Below are 24,175 nucleotides of genomic sequence, written 5' to 3'. Positions count from 1 at the left end.
CACTATGACTTGTTCTTCATTACTTGTTAAACTTCTTTTCTTTTATTTTTTTTGAAATAAATTTATTTATTTTACCTGCCAACTGCAGTTTTCCCTTCCTCCTTTCCTCTCATCTCTCCAATGCTACTCGGTTCCTACCCATTGCTCATCCATTTCTGTTAAGGAAAGGACAGGTCTCCCATGAGTATCAACAAACATGGCCTGTCAAGTTGTAGCAAGACTACACACCATGTTTGGAGTCTGGGGAAGACAATCCAGAACGAAATGAAGGATCCCAAAAGATGGGAAAAGAGTGGGAGACAGCCCTTGATCCCACTTTTAGGAACCCCACAAGAGGACAAAGCTACACACCTGTAACAGTTATGCAGAGTGCCTAAGTCAATCCAATGCCAACTCCTTGGTTGTTGATTCAGACTGTGAGCTTCTATGAGCCAGGTTAGTTTCTGTGGGTTTTTGTGTGTGTGTGTGTGTGTGTGTGTGTGTGTGTGTGTGTGTGTGATGTAATTGACTCCTCCGACTCTTACAATCTTTACTTTTCCTCTTCCAGAGTATTCCCTAAGCTCTACCTAATATTTGACTGTGTTTCTGTATCTGTTTCTATCAGTTGCTAGATGAAGCCTCTGATGACAATACATCTAGGCACCTTACTATGTGGATAGCAGAATATTCTTAAGATCTTTGACATTTTTCCCCCTGTCATATCTGGTTCTGTCCTAGGTCTGCATCATTCAGCCAATGGGTCCTGGTGCTACAACCAGTGTCGGGGTAAACTTACTCTCCTGGGATGGGTTTTAGGTTAGACTGGTCATTGGTTGTCTACTCCCTCAATCTCTAGAGAGTTACCCCAGCACATCCATAGGTAGGACAGATTTTAGCTGAAAGGTTATGTTGTTTGGGTAGTTTTCCTCTTCCTCTACTTGAAGTCTTGCCAAGTCGCCAGAGAAGGCCAGTTCAGGCTACTTATCCACTAAAGATAAGGATTTAAGGAGTATTAGCCGGGACCACACGTGTAGAATCCTGGGGGAGTGCCATGCACCAGGGTTTTATCTGACTCCAAAATGCGTCAGTAGTCTTCTTTCAGTATTGTCTTCCTCCTCTCCACACCTAAACTTGTGTTTCTAGTTCTAGTCCTCACCTGCCCTCAATCCACTCACAAAATTGCTTCTACTTTCTCTTCTTAGGGAGATCCAGGTGTCCCTCCATGAAAGCTCCCTCTTACCTATTCTCTTTTGGTCTCTGGATTGTAGCATAGTTTATTTACCATGGTAATTTCAAATTACCATGCTTTGAAATTATATTCAAGTACATAAAAGGAGGAAATAAGTATTATATTGATGAAATAAGTCAGAAAAATTACCCAAAAGCAGAGATTTGGAGGAATGGGAACAAGAGCATGTTAGAGTTAGGATACATAGTGATTAACTGGATGCATTGTATAGCAGAACATCGCTTCTTGATTTTGTCAGCTTTCCAGTGTACACAGAACAGACAAAAGCATGTCAAAAGTGATTATCTGTCTTGAATTGACCCCTACAGAACAATCCCCTGCAGTTCCTGTATAGTCTCCTAGAGCCCTGTGTATCTCTTCTCTTTCTAGAAAGAGTTGTTGCTTGAGCAGAAGCAGCAGGATGCAAAACAGTAATTGGCACAGACAAAGCCACAAGCATATTCATGGCTTTCACCAGAATCCCTTTCAACACTCTAAGATACCTAGTATGTTGTGTGTTTGTGTGTGTGTTTGTGTGTTTGTATGTGTGTGTGTGTGTGCACATGTGTGCATATGTGTGTGTGTGCGTGTACTTTGTGTAACAGCTCTGGCTGTTCTAGAACTCACTCTGTAGATCATACTGGCATCGAACTCACAAAGAACTTCTTCCCTCCACCCTTGGAATGCTGGAACTAAAGGCATGGGTCACTCTTTCCAGGTGAAATATCTTAATAACACAACAAAAGGAATTCAGCTGTAGAAACAACAAACTGCCCAACCCAGGATGTATTTGTCATCATGCGCTGAAATCGCATCTGTTCACAAGACCTTGTTTTTGGTGATGGGACCAGTGAACCTCTTTTTTGTTCTCTCGCATAATAGTAAACACTACAGCAAAGACTCTGAAGATAATTTCTCTTTAAAACTTGTAACTCAGAAGTAAGATGTTCATGGGCAAGTGAAAAGTGATAACTACCTGAAAAATCAAAATTTTATTAGGGACTTAAATGTATTAAAATAATATTGCAATAAAAATCACTCACCATGCAATGAATAAAAATGATATGAGAGAATTAATTAACACAAAAATTACAGGGTAAATCATGTATTGAAATTGTCTGGTGGGGATTGCTTTCCTCCACTGCATTTATTTTAGTGCTAGGGACTGAACCTAGTGAAAGGGAAACACTCTACTATCGAATACTTCTAGTTCTATTCCCATGTAATTTGACACAATGTCTCACTAAGCTTGCCCTAATCTCATTCTGCTGCCAGTACTAACCTGAAATTGGCGTTGCCTTGACAGCCTTTAAGTGTCTGAGATTAAAAGTTTGTGCATGGTCCAGTATCTAATTAGGCCTTTTCAAAGAAATTTTCATAAAAGTACTGAGACAAAAACTTTCAATATCCATTTTACTTTTATAATTCACTTGTTTTCCTTTTCTGTTGCAAGTATGTAAGTATGTTGGTAGTGAATATACATGACATAGGAAAAGAAGTAATATTTATACATTTGAAGGTACATGTCTTTGAAAAACTGCTCTGTTTCACTTGCTATCCCTTCAAGAGTTTTACCTGCCTAAGTTTCACATTAATGTTTCCTAGACACTAATCACTTTTCAAGCCCCTATTTGCTTTCTCTTTACTTTAGTAGTTCTTTGTATTTTGTGGAATTTGGTTTAATCATAATTACCCTTTAACTAAATGCTCTCAGTCCTAATCGCTTTTTACCTACTCACCAAACTTTGAATTCTCTCTCTCTCTCCCCCTTTTTTTTTTGTTTTGTTTTGTTTTTCTCACGGCTATGAAGTCCAGTTTCTGCTGCCCATATATTCTTGGATATGTGGTCTTCTACTAGAGTGTGGTCATCTTACAAGGGTTAAAACCTAACTCTCATTTTGTTTTCTAGCCATAAATAAAGGACATTGAGCCTATAATTTGGGATCTTAGAGAAGCTAAATAAGAAGGAGAACCCAAAGAAAAACATATAGGCATCCTCCTGAATATTAACCTTCATCAGGTGATGAAAGGAGACAGAGACAGAGACCCACATTGGAGCACCGGACTGAAATCTCAAGGTCGAAATCAGGAGCAGAAGGAGTGTGCACGAGCAAGGAACTCAGGACCGTGAGGGGTGCACCCACACACTGAGACAATGGGGATGTTCTATCGGGAACTCACCAAGGCCAGCTGGCCTGGGTCTGAAAAAGTCTGGGTTAAAACCGGTCTCTCTGAACATAGCTGACAATTAGGACTACTGAGTCCTCATGAACAATGGCAATGGGTTTTTGATCCTACTGCACTTATTGGTTTTGTGGGAGCCTAGGCAGTTTGGATGCTCACCTTACTAGACCTGGATGGAGGTGGGTGGTCCTTGGACTTCCCACAGGGCAGGGAACCCTGATTGCTCTTTAGGCTGATGAGGGAGGGGGACTTGATTGGGGGAGGGGGAGGGAAAGGGGAGGCGGTGGTGGGGAAGAGACAGAAATCTCTAATAAATAAATAAATAAATAAATAAGAAAAAAAACCTAACTCTCTACCCCCATTAGCAATCAATCATCAACAGCACATTTACTAAGTGGCTTATCCTCAGCTCACTTCTGTGATAAAATATCCCCTAGCTGGAGCATTCTGTCAAACAATTGTGAGCTCACATGCGCCACTGTTTTACTGTGTCCAGAATATACACATTTTAGTCCTCCAATACCTGTCGTTCTTACACTCTTTCTGTCCTCCAGTGATCTCTGGTGTTGAGAGGAATGTGTGTGTGAGATGTCCCAGTTACTGCTTAAAATTTTTCATTTGCTTATTCTGTGGACATTGCCCACTCTGCAAATGGAAGCGGCGCTAATGAAGATTGATAGATTTGTTAATCAATGGACATAATGATTAATCCTTAGGAACTGGATTAATACTATGTTCATTTAGCAGAATAATTATCAGTAGGTTTCCCCCTAAGATATATGGCCAGCCTAGTCTTGGCCATAGTATGATTCATACAAATCCATGATAAAGTATGTGAGTGCTGTATGAATACATGCATGTGTGCATGTGTTATAGATGGTGTGCATTTGTCCACATGGTGACTAAATACTGACACTGGGTTTCATCCTTGGTTCTTTTGCTTTATTTTGAAGACAATGACTTTCACTGAATGAGCTTGACAAACTGCATTTATATACAGTTTCTGGCCTGCAGACTGAGAAAATCTCCCTGTTTCTGCCTAGGTGCTAAGGTTACAGACATATGCTGCCTTGCTTAGTTGTTTTAACATGGGTAAGGAGGGTGAGCTAAACTTTATGATTGCATTATTTACAGTTTTTTAAGACTGAGTTTCTCTGTGTAGCTTTGGAGCCTATCCTGAAACTCATTCTGTAGACTAGGCTATCATCAAACTCACAGAGACCCACCTGCCTCTGCCTTCCAAATGCTGGAACTAAAGGCATATGCCACAATCACCTAGTTTGAACTTTTAAATATAAAAGAGGTTTTTTATTCTACTCAATTTAAAGATATTATGATAAGATATTTTGCTATAGGCCACATTTTTTAACAACATTTGTGCTACAGCCTCATACTTGCTCAGTCATCTTATTAGGAGAAACTTATCAGAGCCAAGAGCCTTGGTAAAAATTGGGCCAAGATTCAAGGGAATTTTGATATAATTTTTTTTAAGATTGACATTATTGTTTGGTGAGTAAAGTGGCTGTCTTTTGCTGTAGATTTTTGCTGCAGCTAACTCCCCTTCTGCTGTATATTTGAGAATTGATTTCCACAGTTCAGAACTGTTTCCTATGCCTTTGCACTACATGTCATAAACAGCTTCCCACTGCCAGGCATTTGCTCCTTTCTCCTAGGTAAATGCAAAGATCTACCTTCCTGCAATTATCCCTATCAGCAGGCATTTGGTCAGTGTTTAGGGTCCAGGAGAGAGTACTCCATTTAAGATATACACAAATATCCAAGGACATAGAATTGCCCAAGCTGGAGTTCTGGTTTTATCTCACTTATAGATAAGGAATGTAGTTACCCAAATCTAACCTTATATTAAGAGATTCCTAACTCCTTATATTCACCTTTACTTACTTTACTGAAGATTTTGGTTCAATGTTTTATTCTTTTTTTCCTCTGTTTAGATCTGTACTCCACTTTTTAAATTATTTTTTCTTGAATTTTACTGAGCTCTACAATTTTCTCTGCTCTCCTTCCTGCCACTCCCCTCCCCTTCAACCCTCTCCCAAGGTCCCCACGCTCCCAATTTACACAGGAGATCTTGTCTTTTTCTACTTCCCATGTAGATTAGATCTATGTAAGTCTCTCTTAGTGTCCTCATTGTTGTCTAAGTTCTCTGGGATTGTGGTTTGTAGGCAAAACGTTCTGCAGGGTATAGAAAAATGTCACTGACAAACTGCCAATATAGGTGGAACTGTTTTTGAAATGGCCTGCTTCGTGGAAAAGTCTGCTGGATACTATGGACATGTATGCTAAATATGGATGCCCCAATGTGCAAAATAATGTTGGGTGACTGTCCAGGCAGTGAGATGTCTCTGTCAATTCTAGAGTTTGGGAAGTTGCTTACAATGTACTTCCTGCTTATTTAGGTAATATTATATCCTTCTGGAGTCTTTGATGAAGTTAAAAATATGTAGTTATAGTTTTCCTTAGTTTTGATAAGTATAAAGTAAATATAAATATTGTAATTGTAATTCTTGTTTGATACCTGTTTTGTTATATGTAATTTTACTATGTTAAAGTTAAAACCTTCCTTTTTATTAAACAAAAATGGGAGGTGATGTGGGAGTTCCCTCTGTGTGCTGTGATTACAATTAATGAATAAAGAAACTACTCTGGACTTACAGCAAGGCAGAACTTAGGTAGGCAGGGAAAGCTAAGCTGAATGCTGGGAGAAAAAAAAAGAAGGGTCATAAGGACACCATGTAGCCCCACCAGAGACAGACACTAGAACTTTAGCTGGTAAGGCACAGCCACGTGGCAATGCACAGATTAATAAAAATGGGTTAAATTAAGATGTAAGAGTTACCAATAAGAAGCTAGAGCTAATGGGGCAAACAGTGATTTGAATAATACAGTTTCTGTGTAATTATTTTGGGGCTAATTAGCCAGGAACCAACAAGCAGTCTCCTCCCTTCCCCAACATATCACCATTAATTAATCCCTCAAAGAAATGCCCATAGGCAAATCTGATTTTAGTAATTCCTCAACTGAGGTTTGCTTCCCAGAACACTTGCTCTCTTTTAAAATTCCTGGCCTATTTGTATTTAACCATCATTAAATGATTAAATGTATGTCATTAAATGTGTCTGTGTGTGTGTGTGTGTCTGTGTGTGTATGTATATATATGTATATTCCTAAATACATAAATATAACCTGGTTAGTCTTTATACTGCTATTTGTATGTATATATTCCCAGGCCTGATTATTTTGTATTAGATCATTAATTGCTGTGCCCTTTCTTCTGGAAGTCTATTGCTTAATTTATTAATTCTAAAATATAGCGAAGGTAACTGCCATGATAAATGCATCTAATAGCATATAGGTTATTGCAGAATCTCAGAAAATGGCACTGGATTGATAAGAGTTCTAATTCTGAGTTATTAAACATTCACCATGTGACACTGAGTAGTTTACTTACTTTCTTGATATTAAGAATTAAAGAATTTTTCTTCTTTAAATAGGGAAAATAAAGAGCTCATCCAAATAAGTTTTACATAAAGAGTTTTCAGCTATACAAACTTCAGGAAAATTGCTTTCTGACTATGCCATTCTGAGTTCCATTTTGTATGCTTTTGCAAGTTTTGATGTACGAAGTTTAAATATTCTGCCAGACTCCAGTCTTTTTAAAACTTCAAAATGACTTTATGTGTGTGTTGCACATGTATAAATACACATACATATGTATGTGCATGCATGTGACGAACAGAAGGCAATGTAGGGTGTTTTCTTTAGTGTTTTCCAGTGACCTTTTGGAAATAGTATCAATTACTGATATTGAAGTACAGTTTCTTATAGACTAGCTGTTCGGTACTTTCTAAGGATCACCTGAGTTATATTCGCAGCTAGCCCATTAGTGGTATGGATGAAGACTCTGCATATGGCTTTTTGTGGGGAACAATATTTTCATGTGTGTGACTTTCGTTTACATTCCATTTGTTTAACTCTGTGAAGCTGTGTTACTGTGCCTGTCTAAAATGCCTGATTGTCCTAACAAAGAGGTGAACATCCAATAGCAAGGCAGGGGCAAGGATAGGCAGGACTAGCAGGCAAAGTACAAATAGAAGGAGAAATCTGGGAAGAAAGAAAATGAGGAAAGAACAAGGAGAGGGGGAACATCAAGGGACAGCCACCCAGCTATACAGCGAGTCACAAAGAAAGAAGAAATATATACAGAAGTTAAGAAAGATAAACGTCCAGGGGCAAAAGGTAGACAGGTTAATTTAAAGACAGCTGGATAGAATAAACCAAATTAAGAGTAAGCATTTATAACTAAGAATAAGCCTCCGTGTCAGATTTACTCTGGAGCTGAGGATGGGTCTCCCTAAAAGCCAAAAGCATAAAATATTACATCACACACACACACACACACACACACACACACACTGACACACACACACACACACTGACACACACACTGACACACACACACGTCAATGTCTGTGTGTGCACAGTGGATACACTCTAAAGTTGAGCAGCAAACATTTTCCTGACTAACACCATGTCACTATCTCACCTTAGTGGTTGTGTTGAGGATTTAGATTTATTCACTGAAAATCAACAAAAGCCGATTCCCTAGCTCCAAATCTTTATAGGAATGTAAGCACTTAAGTGAGATTGGTGCCAATTAGCAGTTACAAATGACTAGTTAATATCCTAGAGTTTGGTCTGTCTCTCCCTGTGTGTCTATCATATGTTGACAGAGGTTTCTGTCCCGCCAGGCCCCACAGCTGTTTAGTCCCGAATAATCAGACAGAGGTCTACGTTAATCATAAACTGATTGGACCATTAGCTAAACCTTCGTATTAATTAATTCTTACATCTTACATTAACCCATTGTTTTCGTCTATGTTAACCACGTGGCTTGGTACCCTTTTTGGGGAGGCAGTCACTTCTTACTTGCTCTGTGTCTGGTTTCCTCCTTGTCTGGGTGATGACTGCAGACTGAATTTTTCCTCTTCCCAGAATTCTCCTATTCTTATTGTCCCACCTCTCCTGCCTGGTCGCCCCACTTATACTTCCTGCCTGGGTAATGTCCAATCAGCATTTTATTAAACAAATATGAGAAACAAATCTTTACATGGTAAAACCAGTGTCACACAACAAATATAGTTTCAAGCACTAATCTGTAGTACATATACACAATTAGTACTTGTGCATCATTCCATTAATTAAGTGAAAGGTTTCAATCTGTTAGATCCAGCCCTGGAAGCCTTCCTTATTCGCACAAAGATTAGAGGGATGCTTGGATAAAAATGTTTGGTCAGTAATGTTTTTCTCCTTCACTAAGAGGTAATTCTATAGCAGACAAGAAAAGAATTGCATTAGTACAGTGCTCGACACTTTTAAGGATTTGTTGTCTTTGTGAGTGTCAGCTTTTACAAGTTGTTACATTATTAAATGTAGAGTGATATTTTGTTTCAGAGAATATTATGTGTCATGCCAGTGTGTCACTTTGTAATATATTTTTTCTTTTATTTATTTGACACATGATTTTATTGTTACACATACATATTTATATATCCATATACACGTTGTATTTTTTATTTGAACTGATTTTTATTATTATTTTCTATTTACGTTTTAAAATAACTGCTCAGATAGCATTATACCAGGAATAGGTCTTCTGAATTCTAGTGCTGTAGAACAATTTGAAGGGCAATATTTTTCTCTTGTGACTAACATTTTGAAAGATTTAGCAGTAGAAAAAAAAAAAACAATGTTCAAAAATCTCATTGCCTCAGGCTGTTTCTTTCTGTTTGAATTCCTGTGGCCATTTGAAATGTATTAGCTTTGCTTCTATTAGTTTTATTGTGAAGAACTTGGCAAAAAGAAAGGCAGAACAATAAAGAACTCAGAATCAGCTTTGTGAAAACACCTGCTAAGAGAGGTTTTCTCAAGTCCCTAGACTACATTTACTGGTAAATTTGTGGGCATATGTTTGGCTTTAGATAAAAAAAGGCCCCTTTTAGCAATAAAGTCAAATTTATCTAGTAGAGATCTAATGTTAGGAGTAGTAATAGGATTCCCAAAAAACCTGGAATGAAAACCAGTTCTTTGATTCTATAACTAATTATTTAATCAATATTTTTCAAGAAATTATATTACATTGATGGGATCTCTGACACCTTAATAGTCAATTAACAAAGTGCCTAATTTTTATGATGAATTTGTACTTTAAAAGGCTATTTATATGTGTTCCATTTTTGTGGCAAGTAGAATAAACCTTGAGTATGAGAGATTAAGTGTATATGACTGTTTTGGTTGAAGTCTATTTCTGTCTATAATATTTGGGTCAATGAATTATATTTACAAAGTCTTGTATCTTCATTTTTATAGTTAATAAATATCCTTAATGGGTTTTATGTCATTTGAACAGTATATGAATTGAAATCATCTAGTAAATAATATGTCCTAATACTTGGTATTCTTTTATTGACTCTAAAACATAAGTGATATTATCAATTCTTTTTGAGAGAGAGAGAGAGAGAGAGCAGATTTTTATGGTTTGCAATTAAGTATAATCCCTTAAGCTCCGCTCCTACTTCTTCGCATTTTGAGCAAAAATTATAAGGGGATGTTTTTTGGTGTTTTGGCGTCTGAATTATAATTGGAATCCTTCAACAAACGGAACCTTCTCTTCTTGTAGCATTCCTAATTGGGTGGGTAATTCAGGGCTTATTTCATGTCCATATATAGAACATGAAATCTATCACTCATTAATGTATCCAAAGTAGTTATCACAACCAGAAATAATCTGGACCAACTGGTCACTGAGGCAATGTAAGATCCAGATGTGAAACTAGGTGTGGCTGTTAAAGCAGGTACAAAAGTAAGTATGACTGTTAAAGCCATGAGAGGTAACCTGGTAGCCAGTATAGCATAGAGTGCCTTTACAAGGCATTATTATTCCTGTTTAATTATCATTCTGATGTTATAATGCTTGACAGCTTTTTATAGGCAGCAGATCAGATCCAGGGCATAGAAATGTTGAGGGTAGGTGGAAAACCATGTCAAAGAGCTTCTTCATTTCTGAAATGATCCTTCTCAGAGCCTTGACATCACTAGTTTATGATGATCATGACCTTAATATTTTATGTGTCCCATAGTTACAATTACAGAAATTCCAAGAAGGGTCATATATGATGTAGAAATGGCATGGTCTATAGTCATGAATCCCTTGAAGATGTTGAAGTGGGATGTTACCTAGAGGTTGACACTGAATGCATTGATGCAAAATTTGAATGAATTGTCAGAGATTTTGTGGTTCATGATAATCAGAAACATGAAGGTTTCAAAAGAATAGGAAGGTTCTAATGACAATTATGGCCCCAAATTTCAAATGGGACTTGGTTTTCTCCAAGGTAAGAATGACACAGTAGATTACACCATTTATTATCAAAGCACTGGTCTGTGATTATGGTAAACTTAGCTGTTTGAAAACATATTTGATCTTCCTGTTGATGACAATCTGCTCCTTTTCAGAAGCAAAAACCTTAGAGGACCCATTTTCTTTGGGAAAATATGTTTGGATACTAATCATATAAATTGAGAGCTCTTTGTCAATAATTAGGAATAAAATAATTTTATTTTGGCCTTATATTTTATAAAAATGTTATACAAAAGCTATATAATAGGATTACTGAAAATATTATTCAATTTTGCGTGTCTGGTTAGGAATTACACATACAATTTTACAAATAATTGAATGTGAACTAAACATGTATATATAAGTATACAAACCAAAATAACTGAGAACTATTTTTCTTAGTCACACTGTTGAGTAACAGAAATAAATTCTAAACTTAGGTTTATTGTATTATAAATGTTACACTCATTATTAAGACACAACTCTAAATTTTTATCCACTTAAGGGGCAGAAATATTTAAACGATGTGGGATTTCCCTTTGTATATTGCGATTACATTGAAGAATAAAGGAACTGCACTAGGGGAACAGAGCAAGGCAGGGAAAACTAAATTGAATGCTCCGAGAAAGGAGGCAGAGTTGAGGAAAAGCCATGAAGTCGTCGCCGGAGTCAAGCATGCTAAAACTTTAGTAAGCTACAGCCCATGGCGATACACAGGTTAATAGAAATGGCTTAAATTCAGATGTAAGAATTAGCCAATAAGGCCAGGAGATGGTGGCGCACGCCTTTAATCTCAGCATTCGGGAGGCAGAGGCAGGCGGATCTCTGTGAGTTCGAGACCAGCCTGGTCTACAGAGCTAGTTCCAGGACAGGCTCTAAAACCACAGAGAAACCCTGTCTCGAAAAACCAAAAAAAAAAAAAAGAATTAGCCAATAAGAAGCTAGAGTTAATGGACCAAACTGTTTGTTAATTAATACAGTAATTTCAGGGTTAAGCAGCTGGGAACAAACAAGCGGTCTCCTCACTACATTTAAAAATAAGAATGTATGGTTACAAACTGAATTTGTTAATGCATTAGTTATACACACCTGCATGTTTGTCTTTACACACATGTTTACATACACACTGATATGAATTCTTTAGCAGTTCATTCTACTTCATTATAATGGTTACCGGTGTGCTTACACCACAGATTCCTAAAGTCCCCAGTTTTTCTGTACCTCAGAACATCCACTCTTTCTTCTTCACCAAATTGTTCTGAACACGTATTATATATTCTACAGCATGCTATGAAAATATTTTGGATACACCTTCTTGTATTTCCTGGAAAGTTTATTGTAAGCAGTCTATTAGAATGACTATGTAGGCAAATTACCAATGTATCCCAACCTAATGTAATATTAATACCAGACATAGATCAAATGTTTTTTTTTTCCTACATAAGTATTGGTCTCATATATAATATTTGAGATTTATTAACATCAACATATTTATTTGTACTTAGGAGACACCTATACCATTTTTAGACACTCCTTATCCCTGTATTTCTGTGAGTACTTTTAATGCTAAAGTACAGGACTGTTTATTTACTCCTTGGAGACTAATATTCTTACTATTTATTTACTTTTGTTATCATTTGCTGATATTTTCTTTAGCTTCCCCATAGAAGCAGAAGGCTGCTATAATTCCTTTATAGGAATTTAGACAGTTGTTTAGTTTGACAATTTCCTTTTTCTTTTGAATATAAATATATTTTTTTCTTCAAAAATGAAAAATAAAGATTTTTATATTTTAACATTTTCCCTTTAGATTTTTAGAATTATTTTTAGAGTACAAATGAGAAATTAAGAATTTCTGTGTAGATATTTTTGTTCATTTGTTTCTTTGTTTGTACATTTTTCAAGACAGGGTTTCTCTATGTAGGCCTGGCTATGCTTTCTGGAACTTTCTGTGCATTCAAGACTGGCTTCAAACTCAGAGATCTGGCTGTCTCTGCCTCCTGAGTACTAGTATTTAAAGGTCTGTGCCACAACTACCCATCCCTCTTTGTAAAATCTTTAAAAATTCATTAGAAATTAATCAGAAGATAAGTTCCCAGAAAAATTGTAGAAGTATACTTTTGTCTGTACTTACAACTATTATCAATCAGTGGTTATTATCTTCTGCTCTTCAGGACGACCAGAGTAACTGAACTTTGATTTATATTTGCAAGAGTCCTGGAACATTGCAGGGAACTGCAGTGAGGTGACAGTGTGGTCATGGGAGCTCTTCCTTGGAGACCTGTAGCAGATTATTCACTGGTAAAATTTAAATAATCCCATCACTTTAGCTATTATTACATTCTCAGATGAAAGTGTTCAGCGTTTCCATCTATTGAAAAACTTTGAAGTTTGAATCCAAAAATCTGTTATAGAGAAGGAGAAAATACACTATTTCTTATACAAAAGATGACTTGCTTCCTGCATTAGGTAGATATCTATAAATGAACACGTTTCCATTAACTGTTCACTGTCTTTATCTGGTCGATTTCTTTAAAACTCTTTAAATACAGACACAATCCCATAAATAATATCAAGGATCCTTATTAATCTAGATAAATATTGTGCACATCCTTTCAGAGCACCTACATCTGGGTTAAAGAAACTCAGGTATTTGTCAACAGAGAGGGCTAAGGTATAATCAGTTTCCTGTATACTATAATGACATATCTGTAGCAAAAGAAAATGAACTTTTTCTTTTTGTTTAGGATTTGTTTAGGATTTGAAAATCATTACCCTGATTTAGCCTCTATTTTGGTGATGGTAGCACCAAGCATAATGGGAGTGCACATAGGAAAACAGAACAAACATAAGGAAATATTACCTCCTCTCAAATCAGAAGCAGGATTTACTAAAGTCTATCTTTTTGTCTTTTTAATTATAGAGCACAATCTTGATGAATGTAAATTAGAGATAAAAGTTTCTTAGCTCATGGTTTTAGATATACAAAGGGCATCCCATCTGTGTCGCTGTTTTTGTTCCATTGTAATTAATAATCATGATGAATAATAGAACTGAGTGACAAAATTGTGTACCAGAAAAAAAAACAACAAACAAAAAATTATAAATTTGACAAGCATGAGAGATGTGGGAGGGGGTGCTGTCTCACAATCCACTCTCATATTCTCCTAGTAACTTAAAGACAACCTAAGACAGTCTTTGTCCTTCAAGGTACAATCACCTTCAATACAATCACTCAGGAAACTAATCCCTGAACAAATGACCTCTTATCTGTTATTCAATATTCTATCCAGAGATAACAATAAATGTGTTTACCATCTATAGGATATGGCTGATGGGAAACCCAGATAGCATCTGAATTTTGTTTAGATTATCACACAAAATAGGTCATCTCTTGCTCTCAGCACTTCACATAGGCACTCTCACACACTTATTATGAAATGCCCCACCGTGCTGTGCTTTCCTTCAAATTGAGTGGCAGTTCCTCACTTTGGTTTATGATCTTCCTTTCAGCAAGAAGTTTTTTCATGTCAGGTATGTCATCATTGCTGAAGTCACTATGAGATCAGCATCCTGTGACATGAAAATATAATCTTCTACTCATACCACCAACTCTTTGCCATTCTCTAACTCCTCTTCTTCACGGAACCAGCCCATTTAATTTCATATTATAAGCCACAGGTATTATGGCTAATCTTTTTGCATTTAACCTTGAAAACAAAAGAAGTAAACATATCTCAAAAATATCAAGCCAATGTCCTTCAGATAGATACTAAAAGCTAAAGACATGCTACATTTATGGAACACAACTCTTTTATATTATTTTTATGAATGGAAGTGTTTGAGGTTATAATTCAAAGAATATTGTTTGAAAAATTGTTCTATTTTGAAATGCAGAATTAAGCAATCTAAACAATATTTGTTTTACCTACATCACATATTAAACACTGATATTTGTGCATAACATTACTAGTGAGAAATACACTAGATGTCATATACTTCTAACGATTAAGAAAAAAAAGTCTTTTCCTTAAATGGTACACCTTAAACAGTATTGAGTGCATGTAGTCAATTTCTAGAACTCTAATATAATTTTTGCTAATCATACATTGCTTAGGCTGTTGTCTTTAATTTCTCTACTGTGATTTAGCTTCCACATTAGGCAATATTGCTTTCCTGAAACATATCAAAGCTTGAATTCAATACACTTTTATTTTCTTTTAATTGGAGAAACTTATATTCTATGGTAGCATTTTCTCATAGGACTGATATACAACATTATAAAAGCTATTAAACAATGACTTATCTTTTGTAACAATTGGCATCTATCACATATTAATTAGCCTTAATGGTTTTCAGCCTTCTAGGCTTACTCTAATATTATAAAACCTGAGTGGAATTGCATTGTTATACTTTTGTGGCTTTTTTTATATTGTTTTTAGTTTGGTTGGTTGCTTATATTTTTATGGGGGGAGTGAGTTGCAGAAAATATTATTTAGATACTGTTAAGTTATGGTATTATATAGAATAATTTGTAATGATTATATTTAATTCAAATAGGGAGTTCTCTATTAGGCAAATATTTTAGTTAAGGCTCTATAAAGGAAAACAGTGATATATGATATATATACATATATATGTATGTGTATATATATACATATATATATATATAAAATCTCATGATGGAAAGGCAGAGTCTAGTAGTTGTTCAGTTCATTGGTTGATGAATGTTCAGTGGTCATATTTTGGTGATGCTGTCCTGGATAATTCCTGGAGATATGCTAGCATGTATTCTACAATGGATCTGATGTGGTTACTTATAATTCAAGTAAAGTATTTTTACGATGAAAGAATAGATGCGAAATCTAGTGAGGATGAGACTAAGCGGGCAAAAACAGTTTTCTTCTTCCATGTCTTATATGAGCGGCCACAAGAAGATGGAACCTAGTTCTAGGGCCATATTCCAACTTCAGATAATCTGATTAAAGATGCTTCCTCACAGATGTCCTCCGGAGTCTGAGTTCTAGGTGATTCTGCATGTAGTCAAGTTGAAAAACAAGATCAACCAACAAAAAAAGATACTCGGAATAGAATATTTTGTTCAAAATAAATTTACTTTTATAGGCATTGAGAATACAAACTAGTAAAGTATTCCTATAAAAATCTTCTAGTGTCTGGTATGTATATTCAACTCACTTTTTTTGTTGGCCATGAATGATCAAAAGACATACCCTTAAAATCAATAAGGCTGGTAGCTATGTATGGTGGTATACAACTTTAATCACCATACATTGGAGGCAGTGGTAGGCAGATTTCTGTGCATTCCGAACAAGTCAGCACTATGTGATAAACCAAACAATGGGTTTCCGGAGCAAGGAAGGCAACTCAGTGTATAAGAATGGTTCTCATGTTTACAGGCAGGAAGACCTGGAAGTGAATCCCCACCATCCATATGCAAAGCTTTATGAGACTGCTCGTACCTTCATTGCCATCATTGGTGGACAAAAGTAAGTAGATATAGAGAGCTCAATGGAAACAAGAACATTAACTAGTGCTTTAAGTGTATTGTTCAATCAGATGCACTCCTCAATTCCAAAAGATAATGAGTAATAGACAAAAGGACCTGAAATAATCTGGTCCTCATATCGTCATGTGTATATCAGCTGCATGTACACATTCATGTTTGGTTAGCTCTCTCTCTCTCTCTCTCTCTCTCTCTCTCTCTCTCTCTCTCTCTCTCTTGCACACACACACACACACACACATACACACAATACACATTGTAGAATCAAGGTCAAGTACAAAGGAAAGATTATGTATCTAGTTACATGTGACTTTTTCTGAAGCTTTACTTATATTTATTTTAAAGTTTATGCTGATGATGAATTACTAAAAATGGGCCTTTGTTACAATAAACTTATTATAAGCAACAAATATAAGTGAGTTGTGACTTCAATACACCTAACCTGCAGGATGTAGCTTACTGTCTTAAACCTGTAGAGAAGAAATATATTAACCCACAGCCGAGCACAACCAACTTAAGCAAAGCTTGTTTTATGACTTTGGTACTTCATACTTCTGATTTTCACAATAGAGAGTTTGATGTAGCCTGCAACTTACTCAATGTCCATATCCTTGAAATACTGGCAACATCGTTCACTGTATATATACACCCTACTTTACAGTGAGTAGCAGGCCTCTCATAACAAGATCAGGAAAAGAATGAATTCAAGATCTGGCATATATAGTCCTAAAACCATCATAAAGTGAAAAAATTATCACTGGGTAACAATAGTTGCAATTCTAATCAACAAACTTAGAATCTTTTACCAACTTACTTGCTAAACAAATGGTCCTTTGTTGGGACTATTGAGTCCTGGCCTTTAGCTCTTCCCTGTCTAGAGCCTTCTAATGGAAGTTACAAAAAGCTGTGTTTTGCCTAGAGGATCAGAGGATGGGATTTTCACCCGTTGGTCATTGACTGAAGGGTATTTAAGCCTCCATGGTGCTATTAAAAAGGGCTCTTGGTACCAGTGTTGGAAGGTCTGTGTGTCAGTCTGTCTCTGCTTGTGTTTGTCAACCTCCAGCCCCTTGCACAAAGCTCGCAAACTGGGTTCTAGTGCATAGAGCTCAGACGAGGGCCAGGGTGCACAGCAGTCCTTCATTTCTTTTTGTAATTAAAAATATTTGTTATTTATTTGCATGTGTATATGTGTCTCTATATATGGTTTTGCTCAGGTTACAGAAATGCTTTCAGGGAGTCATTATGGGGTTAGCCAGAAACCTGGCTATAGAGAAATTCCCAGGTATGCACAAGGATGACCCCAGCTAAGACCCTAAGCAATAGAGGAGAGGGTGCCTAAAATGGCCTTGCCCTGTAGTCAGACTGATGCATATCTTAAATATCACCATAGAACCTTCATCCAGCAACTGATGGAAACAGGCAGAGACCACATTGGAGCACTGGACTGAGCTCTCATGTCCAACTGAAAAGTGGGAGGAATGAGAATATGAGCAAAGAGGTCAAGATTTGGATACTGAGTAGCTATTAAAGCAGACCATGCTGTCCATCTACTGTGGACTTGGAAGGATTGAAATCCCTCTGCCTATCAACCAATTGATAAGAGTAGAATGAACATCAGATGCTATTATCCCTTCTTTCCGTTTTTATGTTTTCTAAAGTAAATTTGTACCTTCATCTGAATCAATATTTATCAGTACAAGAGCCAATTAAAGTAGCTTAATGGTCTGTTGACCTACATTGTAGCTCTTTTTATTAAAGAATCTAATAGATGAAGCTGATTATGTACGTGCTATCAAAATAAACTTCAGCTAATGCTCAAATAAAAGGCCTTAACAGCATAATTTGTCTCAAAAATTTAATCCTGGATATGCATAATAGTTGGATTACTCATATATGTTGACTAATTGACTTTACAGAGAGCAAAAATAATCTGCTATACATTAACGACAGGGATAATTTTATACAACTACTGAAGTAATCAGTCTACACCATCATCCTCCATGAGGTTTCCTGTTAAATTAAAAATGTCTGCATATCCCCAGTCTGGAATTCTAGGTTTTGGTGCTGTTTGAATAATATGGTGTTATTAGGATGGGGGGATAGCTCTTGGAAGTAGGTCACTATTGGCAGACCTTTAAAAAATACTGTACTGGAACTAGACTTGGAATCTCCATAGAGCCACATTGTTTTTGTTTGTTTTAAATTTTATTTATTTTAAAAAGAATACAAACTCTCATTTTTCAGTTTATATACCAATCTCAGTTCCCACTCCGTCCCTTTTTCCCTACACCTTTCCCCCCACCCACCGCACCTTCCATCTGTTCCTCAGAGAGGGTAAGGCACATTACTTTGGTGAGAGACCAAGCCCCTCCCTACTATATCTAGGCTGAGCAAGGTATCCATCCAAAGAGAATAGGTTCCCAAAAAAGCCAGTATATGCAGTAAGTATAAATCTTGGTGCCACTGCCAGTAGCCCCTCAGTCTAATCCAGCCATGCAACTGTAAACCACTTTCAGAAGGACTATTTTGGTCATATGCTTGTTCCCCAAAAGCCAGTAAAAGCAGTAGGGATAAATTCTATTTCTTTGGCCAGTGGCCCCATAGTTCATCAAGCCATAAAACTGTCACCAACATTCAACAACCAACTTCATATGGAAAAACAACAAACAAACACAAAACAGAATAGCCAAAACAATCCTGGACAACAAACAAACTCTGGAGGCATCACCATCCCTGACCTCAAGCTCTATTATAGAGTTGCAGTAATGAAAACAGCTTGATATTGGCATAAAAACAAACAGGTTGACCAATGGAATCAAATCAAAGACCCAGATATTAATCTTTTGAACAGGGTAATCTGCTTTTGCCTCTCAAAAATTGTTTTAATAATATGGTAAATATGTTTTCTTTCAGGAGTTTCTATTAATTCCTTTTTATGGAATAAAATAAGTTTTACTTTAAACTTTCACACATGAATTTTCTAACAAATATTTAGTCAGTCTGATAACTGTAAGTCATGCTATTAAAAAGTCATGGAAACTCTAATAATAGAAGATCTTTCTCATGATAATAATGATTAAAGTTTTAAATGTGAGGTTTGGTAGTTTTGTCAAGATGTCAGTATTGCACATTCTACTTATAACTGCAGTATAGACAGTGTTCTTCAATTTCTTTGACTGCATACCACTTAGGAAATCAAACATAACAAGACTTTACTGTTCTGGGACTTTTTGATTTAACAAATATGTGTTGACTACTATTTGAAACCTATAACATCTGATGTGAAAAAATATGCATGTTATAAACCTTCTTGAAATGCTGTCGCTTCTTAATTCTATGTGGAGACTATAAACAAAGAATTATTTTAACAGACAAGACAAAGAATGGAAATTTCACAAAAACTCTTATAACTCTCAAAAACTCTTTTGGTATCTTGAAAAAAAATATTTAAAAACATATGAGGTAATATGAAGTAAGGAAAACAGTTTCCAAATGAAAAGAACATATCTGTGATAGTATTTCAAGTGAAGGTTCTGCACAATCTAGACTGTATTTTCTCTCTGTTCTGAGTTCATCAGTATATCTCCTGTAACCTAGGTTAGCTTTGGAGGTAGCATAAGTTCCTAGTTATTTCACTTCCTTTCTGTATGGGATAGAAAAAGAGAAAACGTTTGACAAATCTATACTATAAAACACAAACAATGTCCTTTAAGATGTTTTCCAATTTTTTTTTAAGTTTTACCACTGTTAAATCACAGAATTTTGTCACATGGTTACAGTGAATATTGGAAGTAATTTGTTCGAGTTGGAAAGCATTAGGTGAGCAATTATTAATAGATAAGGAAAACACCTATTTTAGTATGAAACAGGAAGAAACTAACAACCCACAAAATAATAAGGAATGATCATGTCTGTGGTAGTGCATTGTTACAATGTTCAAATGATTCCCCCTGAAACTGGAGATAGCATGGTTTTTGCTTCATGTTTGCTTATTTGATACTATATGTGTTGCTGTTCATTCTGCCTGAAAATATAAAGAAAGCCAATGTCTTTCCAATAAAATCATTTGTCCCTACAGGATTCTGAAGCACAACTACCTCAGTATGATTAAAAGGGCTCATCCCAGGGCTGCATTCTTTCATGTGTACATTTAAGTTGTCAACATTGACACACAGCACTGTGAAACAAGAAACCCTAATTTGAATCAATGTAAAATTTGTTGACAGGTCAATTAAAACTTGAATATTAAAATTTATTTTTAAATTTTCTTACCACTAAAGTAGAGAAAACAGAACATTTGGGAAGAAGTGGTAAAATAAATTATGTCTTGAAAACTTCATAAAAAGTTTATGGGTCACATATAGGTTGTTTGTCAAATTGTGGAAAACTAAATTTAATAGCATATGTAAATTAATATTTGCCAAAACACTTAGCAATCAGGGAAATGCAAATCAAAACAACTTTGAGATATCATCTTACACCTGTCAGAATGGCTAAAATCAAAAACACCAATGATAGCCTTTGCTGGAGAGGTTGTGGAGAAAGNGTCACATTGGCATGAGCCAGAGCATTTCCCTCTGCAAACCACAGCTTCTTGCATCCCTGATCATAGCCATCTTAGGTTGTGACAGAGCTGGCAGCAAAGCACAGGCTGAAACACACGTTCCCCCGTGCAAGGCATTCACATGAAAATATGAGCAAGTAAACCAAGGGCATTGTTGAAAGGAGAGCTAGCAGGACAGGGGATAGCAGGTTAGAAAACTATACCACAGATTTCAACGGGTACACATGAACTGCTAGATCACTGGCCCAAAGAAAATGTCCAAAGGCAAAATATATACAGAATTCAGTATATGATAAAGATGTCATCTCAAGTCAGTGACATCATGCTCACTTCAAAACATAGCCTATTTGTGGCTGGAGAGATGGCTCAGCAGTTAAGAGCACTTTCTGCTCTTAACTTGGATTTGGAGGACTTGGGTTTGCAGCTCACAACCATCTGTAACTCCAGTTTCTGGGAATCCAATGCCTTATTTTTGCTTCCATAGGCAATAGGCATGACACTTCATACACACAAAATAAAAATAATTTTAAAATAAGTTACATAAAAATTAAGATAAATAGAATAAAATGTGCTAAGAAAATCAATTGACCAAAAATAAAATAAAATTCAGTTATTTTTCATGGGATCTCTGGGGCATCAGCTGCATCAAGATGAAGATGAATGTTTCTTTCCAGCCGCCAGCTGCCAGGAACTCCTTGAAGGGGACAATCCCACAAGTGTCATACTGCCCATGAGAAGAAGTAGCTGCTGGTGCTCTGGGTGAAGAGTGGAAGGGTTATGTGGTCCAGATACAAGGTTTTCCATGAAGCAAGGTGTCTTGACCCTCTGCAAAGTGCTGGTGAATAAGGGGCACCCTCGTTCTAGACCAAAGAGAGCGAGAGAGAAGTGTGAATCTGTTAGGGAATGTATTGTGGATGCCAACCTGAGTGTTCTCAATTTGGTTATTGTGGGAAAAACAAAAGGAGAGAAAGTCCTGGACTGGCAGGTGCCACTCTGCCTCAGCAGTTGGGGCCCACAAGAGCGAGCAGAATTGGAAAGTTCTCCACTCTCTCTACAGATGATGCCCATTATATGTGGTCAGAAAACCCTTAAACAAAGAGGGTAAGCAGCCCAGGACCAAAGAACAAGGAGGAAGCAGCAGAACATGCTAAACTTTTGGCCAAGTGAATGCAGCAAGCCAAAGAAAATACCAGAGTTGGAGGTTGTCCTCCCTGGGAGCTTCTCCTTCTGAATCCAGTTAAAAAAACAACCACTATTTCCTCTTTTTTTTTTCTGCCTGGAACCATGGAGGCTGTGCCGGAGAAGAAAAAGGTTCCTGTCGCACCGGGAACCCAGAAGAAAAAGGTTCCTGCAGCGCCAGGAACCCTGAAGAAGAAGAAGGTTCCTGCTGTGCCAGAAACCCTGAAGAAAAAGCGAAGAAATTTCGCAGAGTTGAAGGTGAAGCGCCTTCGGAAGAAGATTGCCCTGAAGTCGCTTAGAAGGGCCCAGAGGAAGCTCATTTATGAGAAGGCAAAGTACTATCACAAGGAGTACAGGCAGATGTACCGGACGGAGATTCGCATGGCCAGGATGGCAAGGAAAGCTGGGAACTTCTACGTGCCCGCTGAACCGAAGCTGGCGTTCGTCATCAGAATCCGAGGTATCAATGGTGTAAGCCCAAAGGTGCGCAAGGTGTTGCAGCTTCTTCGTGTGCGGCAGATCTTCAACGGCACCTTCGTTAAGCTCAACAAGGCTTCAATCAACATGCTGAGGATTGTGGAACCATACATTGCATGGGGGTACCCCAATCTGAAGTCAGTAAATGAGCTTATCTACAAACGCGGCTATGGCAAAATTCATAAGAAGAGAATTGCCTTGACAGATAATTCCTTGATTGCTCGGTCTCTCGGTAAATATGGCATCATCTGCATGGAGGATCTAATTCATGAAATCTATACAGTTGGAAAACGCTTCAAGGAAGCGAATAACTTCCTGTGGCCCTTCAAATTTTCTTCTCCACGAGGTGGAATGGAGAAAAAGACAACTCATTTTGTGGAAGGTGGAGATGCTGGCAACAGGGAAGACCAGATAAACAGGCTTATTAGACGGATGAACTAAGGTGTTGCCCGTGGTATTTTTGTAATCTGGTCAGTTAATAAACAGTCGCAGCTTGGCAAACTGAAAAAAAAAAAATATTTGCCAAAACAGATAAAAAAGTTTCCAACAGTAATGACTCAATTCCTGGGTGTCAGAGTTTTCAGGTTCTATTTTTCATTTCAATTTAAAAAAAAAATCAGGGAAAGTGCTTGAGGGAGTGTTATAAAAACCATATCTAAGCTTCTAGGGATACTTATAAGCCATAAAATGTGATTGCCTCCTGGCCACAGGCAGTATCAGGAGTATTTAAAAACATTTCTTCCATAAGAATTTATGGATTGCCCTTATTAACAAATGTTTTGTATATTAGAAAATGCTGTTTGCAAATTTTACTTACAGTTTTTCATAGTGTTTATATTAAAGTTTCAGATTTCTAATATTAGTAATTGAATTGAATATAGACTTCTATGAATCCATAGTTGAAGAAAAAAATTACCACATAATAATTTTGTGTATTCCAAAAATATTTCTGTATCATTTCCACATTTACTAATATGACATTTGCATCAATAGCTATAAATTGTGTAAACTTGTTATATGTGAGTAATATTTTCAGATTAAATCGAGAGTATATCATAGATATATGGTGTACACTCTGTTCCACATTGTAAATGAGATGTTAAGTCAGTCTATAAAGGACTTTGCTTACATATTTTATAAAACACTTACATTAAATGAAAACATACAGAAGTAAGTATCACACACCATTGTGAGTCAGTAAAACACATTCGACAAGATAAATGAGCAAGTGTGTACAAACACATTCTAGGTAACTTTTATTCTAAGATGTGAGAAGCCTAGGGGAAAAAATCACTCACAGTAAACTTAGAATCTCCATGGCTACAGGAAAAAGATCTCTACATAAAAAATTTTAATCAAAAGTTAATGAAGCAATGGATATCCATTACATTGTACAGTGTGAACAAAATATGTGCTTCTTCTGTTTACTTTTGGCAATTGTTCTTTCTCTGTGGTCAAAAATATGTGACAACAGAATTTTAGATGGGGTATTGGTTATAATAGTTTACAGTGAAATTGGGGGTCTACATTACTCTAAAATATATTTATTGATGACTTTTGTTTTCTTATATTTTTTCTGACATTTTCTCTATATTGTCCTGTGGTGTTATGTTAATCAATTAA

At 36.5% G+C, this 24,175-nt stretch overlaps 1 protein-coding gene across 1 annotated transcript; it reads left to right on the top strand.

Annotated features, from left to right (window-relative positions):
• The first annotated feature begins 22,161 nt into the window (after positions 1-22,161).
• LOC126511996 (60S ribosomal protein L7-like) lies at positions 22,162-23,068 on the top strand. Its single transcript, XM_050159520.1, has one exon. The coding sequence runs from the start codon at positions 22,181-22,183 to the stop codon at positions 22,991-22,993; it is 813 nt and encodes a 270-aa protein (XP_050015477.1). The 5' UTR covers positions 22,162-22,180; the 3' UTR covers positions 22,994-23,068.
• The last annotated feature ends 1,107 nt before the right edge of the window (positions 23,069-24,175 follow it).

Source organism: Alexandromys fortis, unplaced genomic scaffold, assembly GCF_014885135.2.
Source record: "Alexandromys fortis isolate MF-2015 unplaced genomic scaffold, M_Fortis_MF-2015_v1.1 scaffold_113, whole genome shotgun sequence".
Lineage (NCBI taxonomy): Eukaryota > Metazoa > Chordata > Mammalia > Rodentia > Cricetidae > Alexandromys > Alexandromys fortis.
Note: the sequence above shows the minus strand (reverse complement) of the source record. Positions and strands in the feature narration are given on the sequence as shown.

Coding starts and splice junctions, on each gene's coding strand:
- LOC126511996 (XM_050159520.1), top strand. CDS start 22,181: ATGGAGGCTGTGCCGGAGAAGAAAAAGGTTCCTGTCGCACCGGGAACC.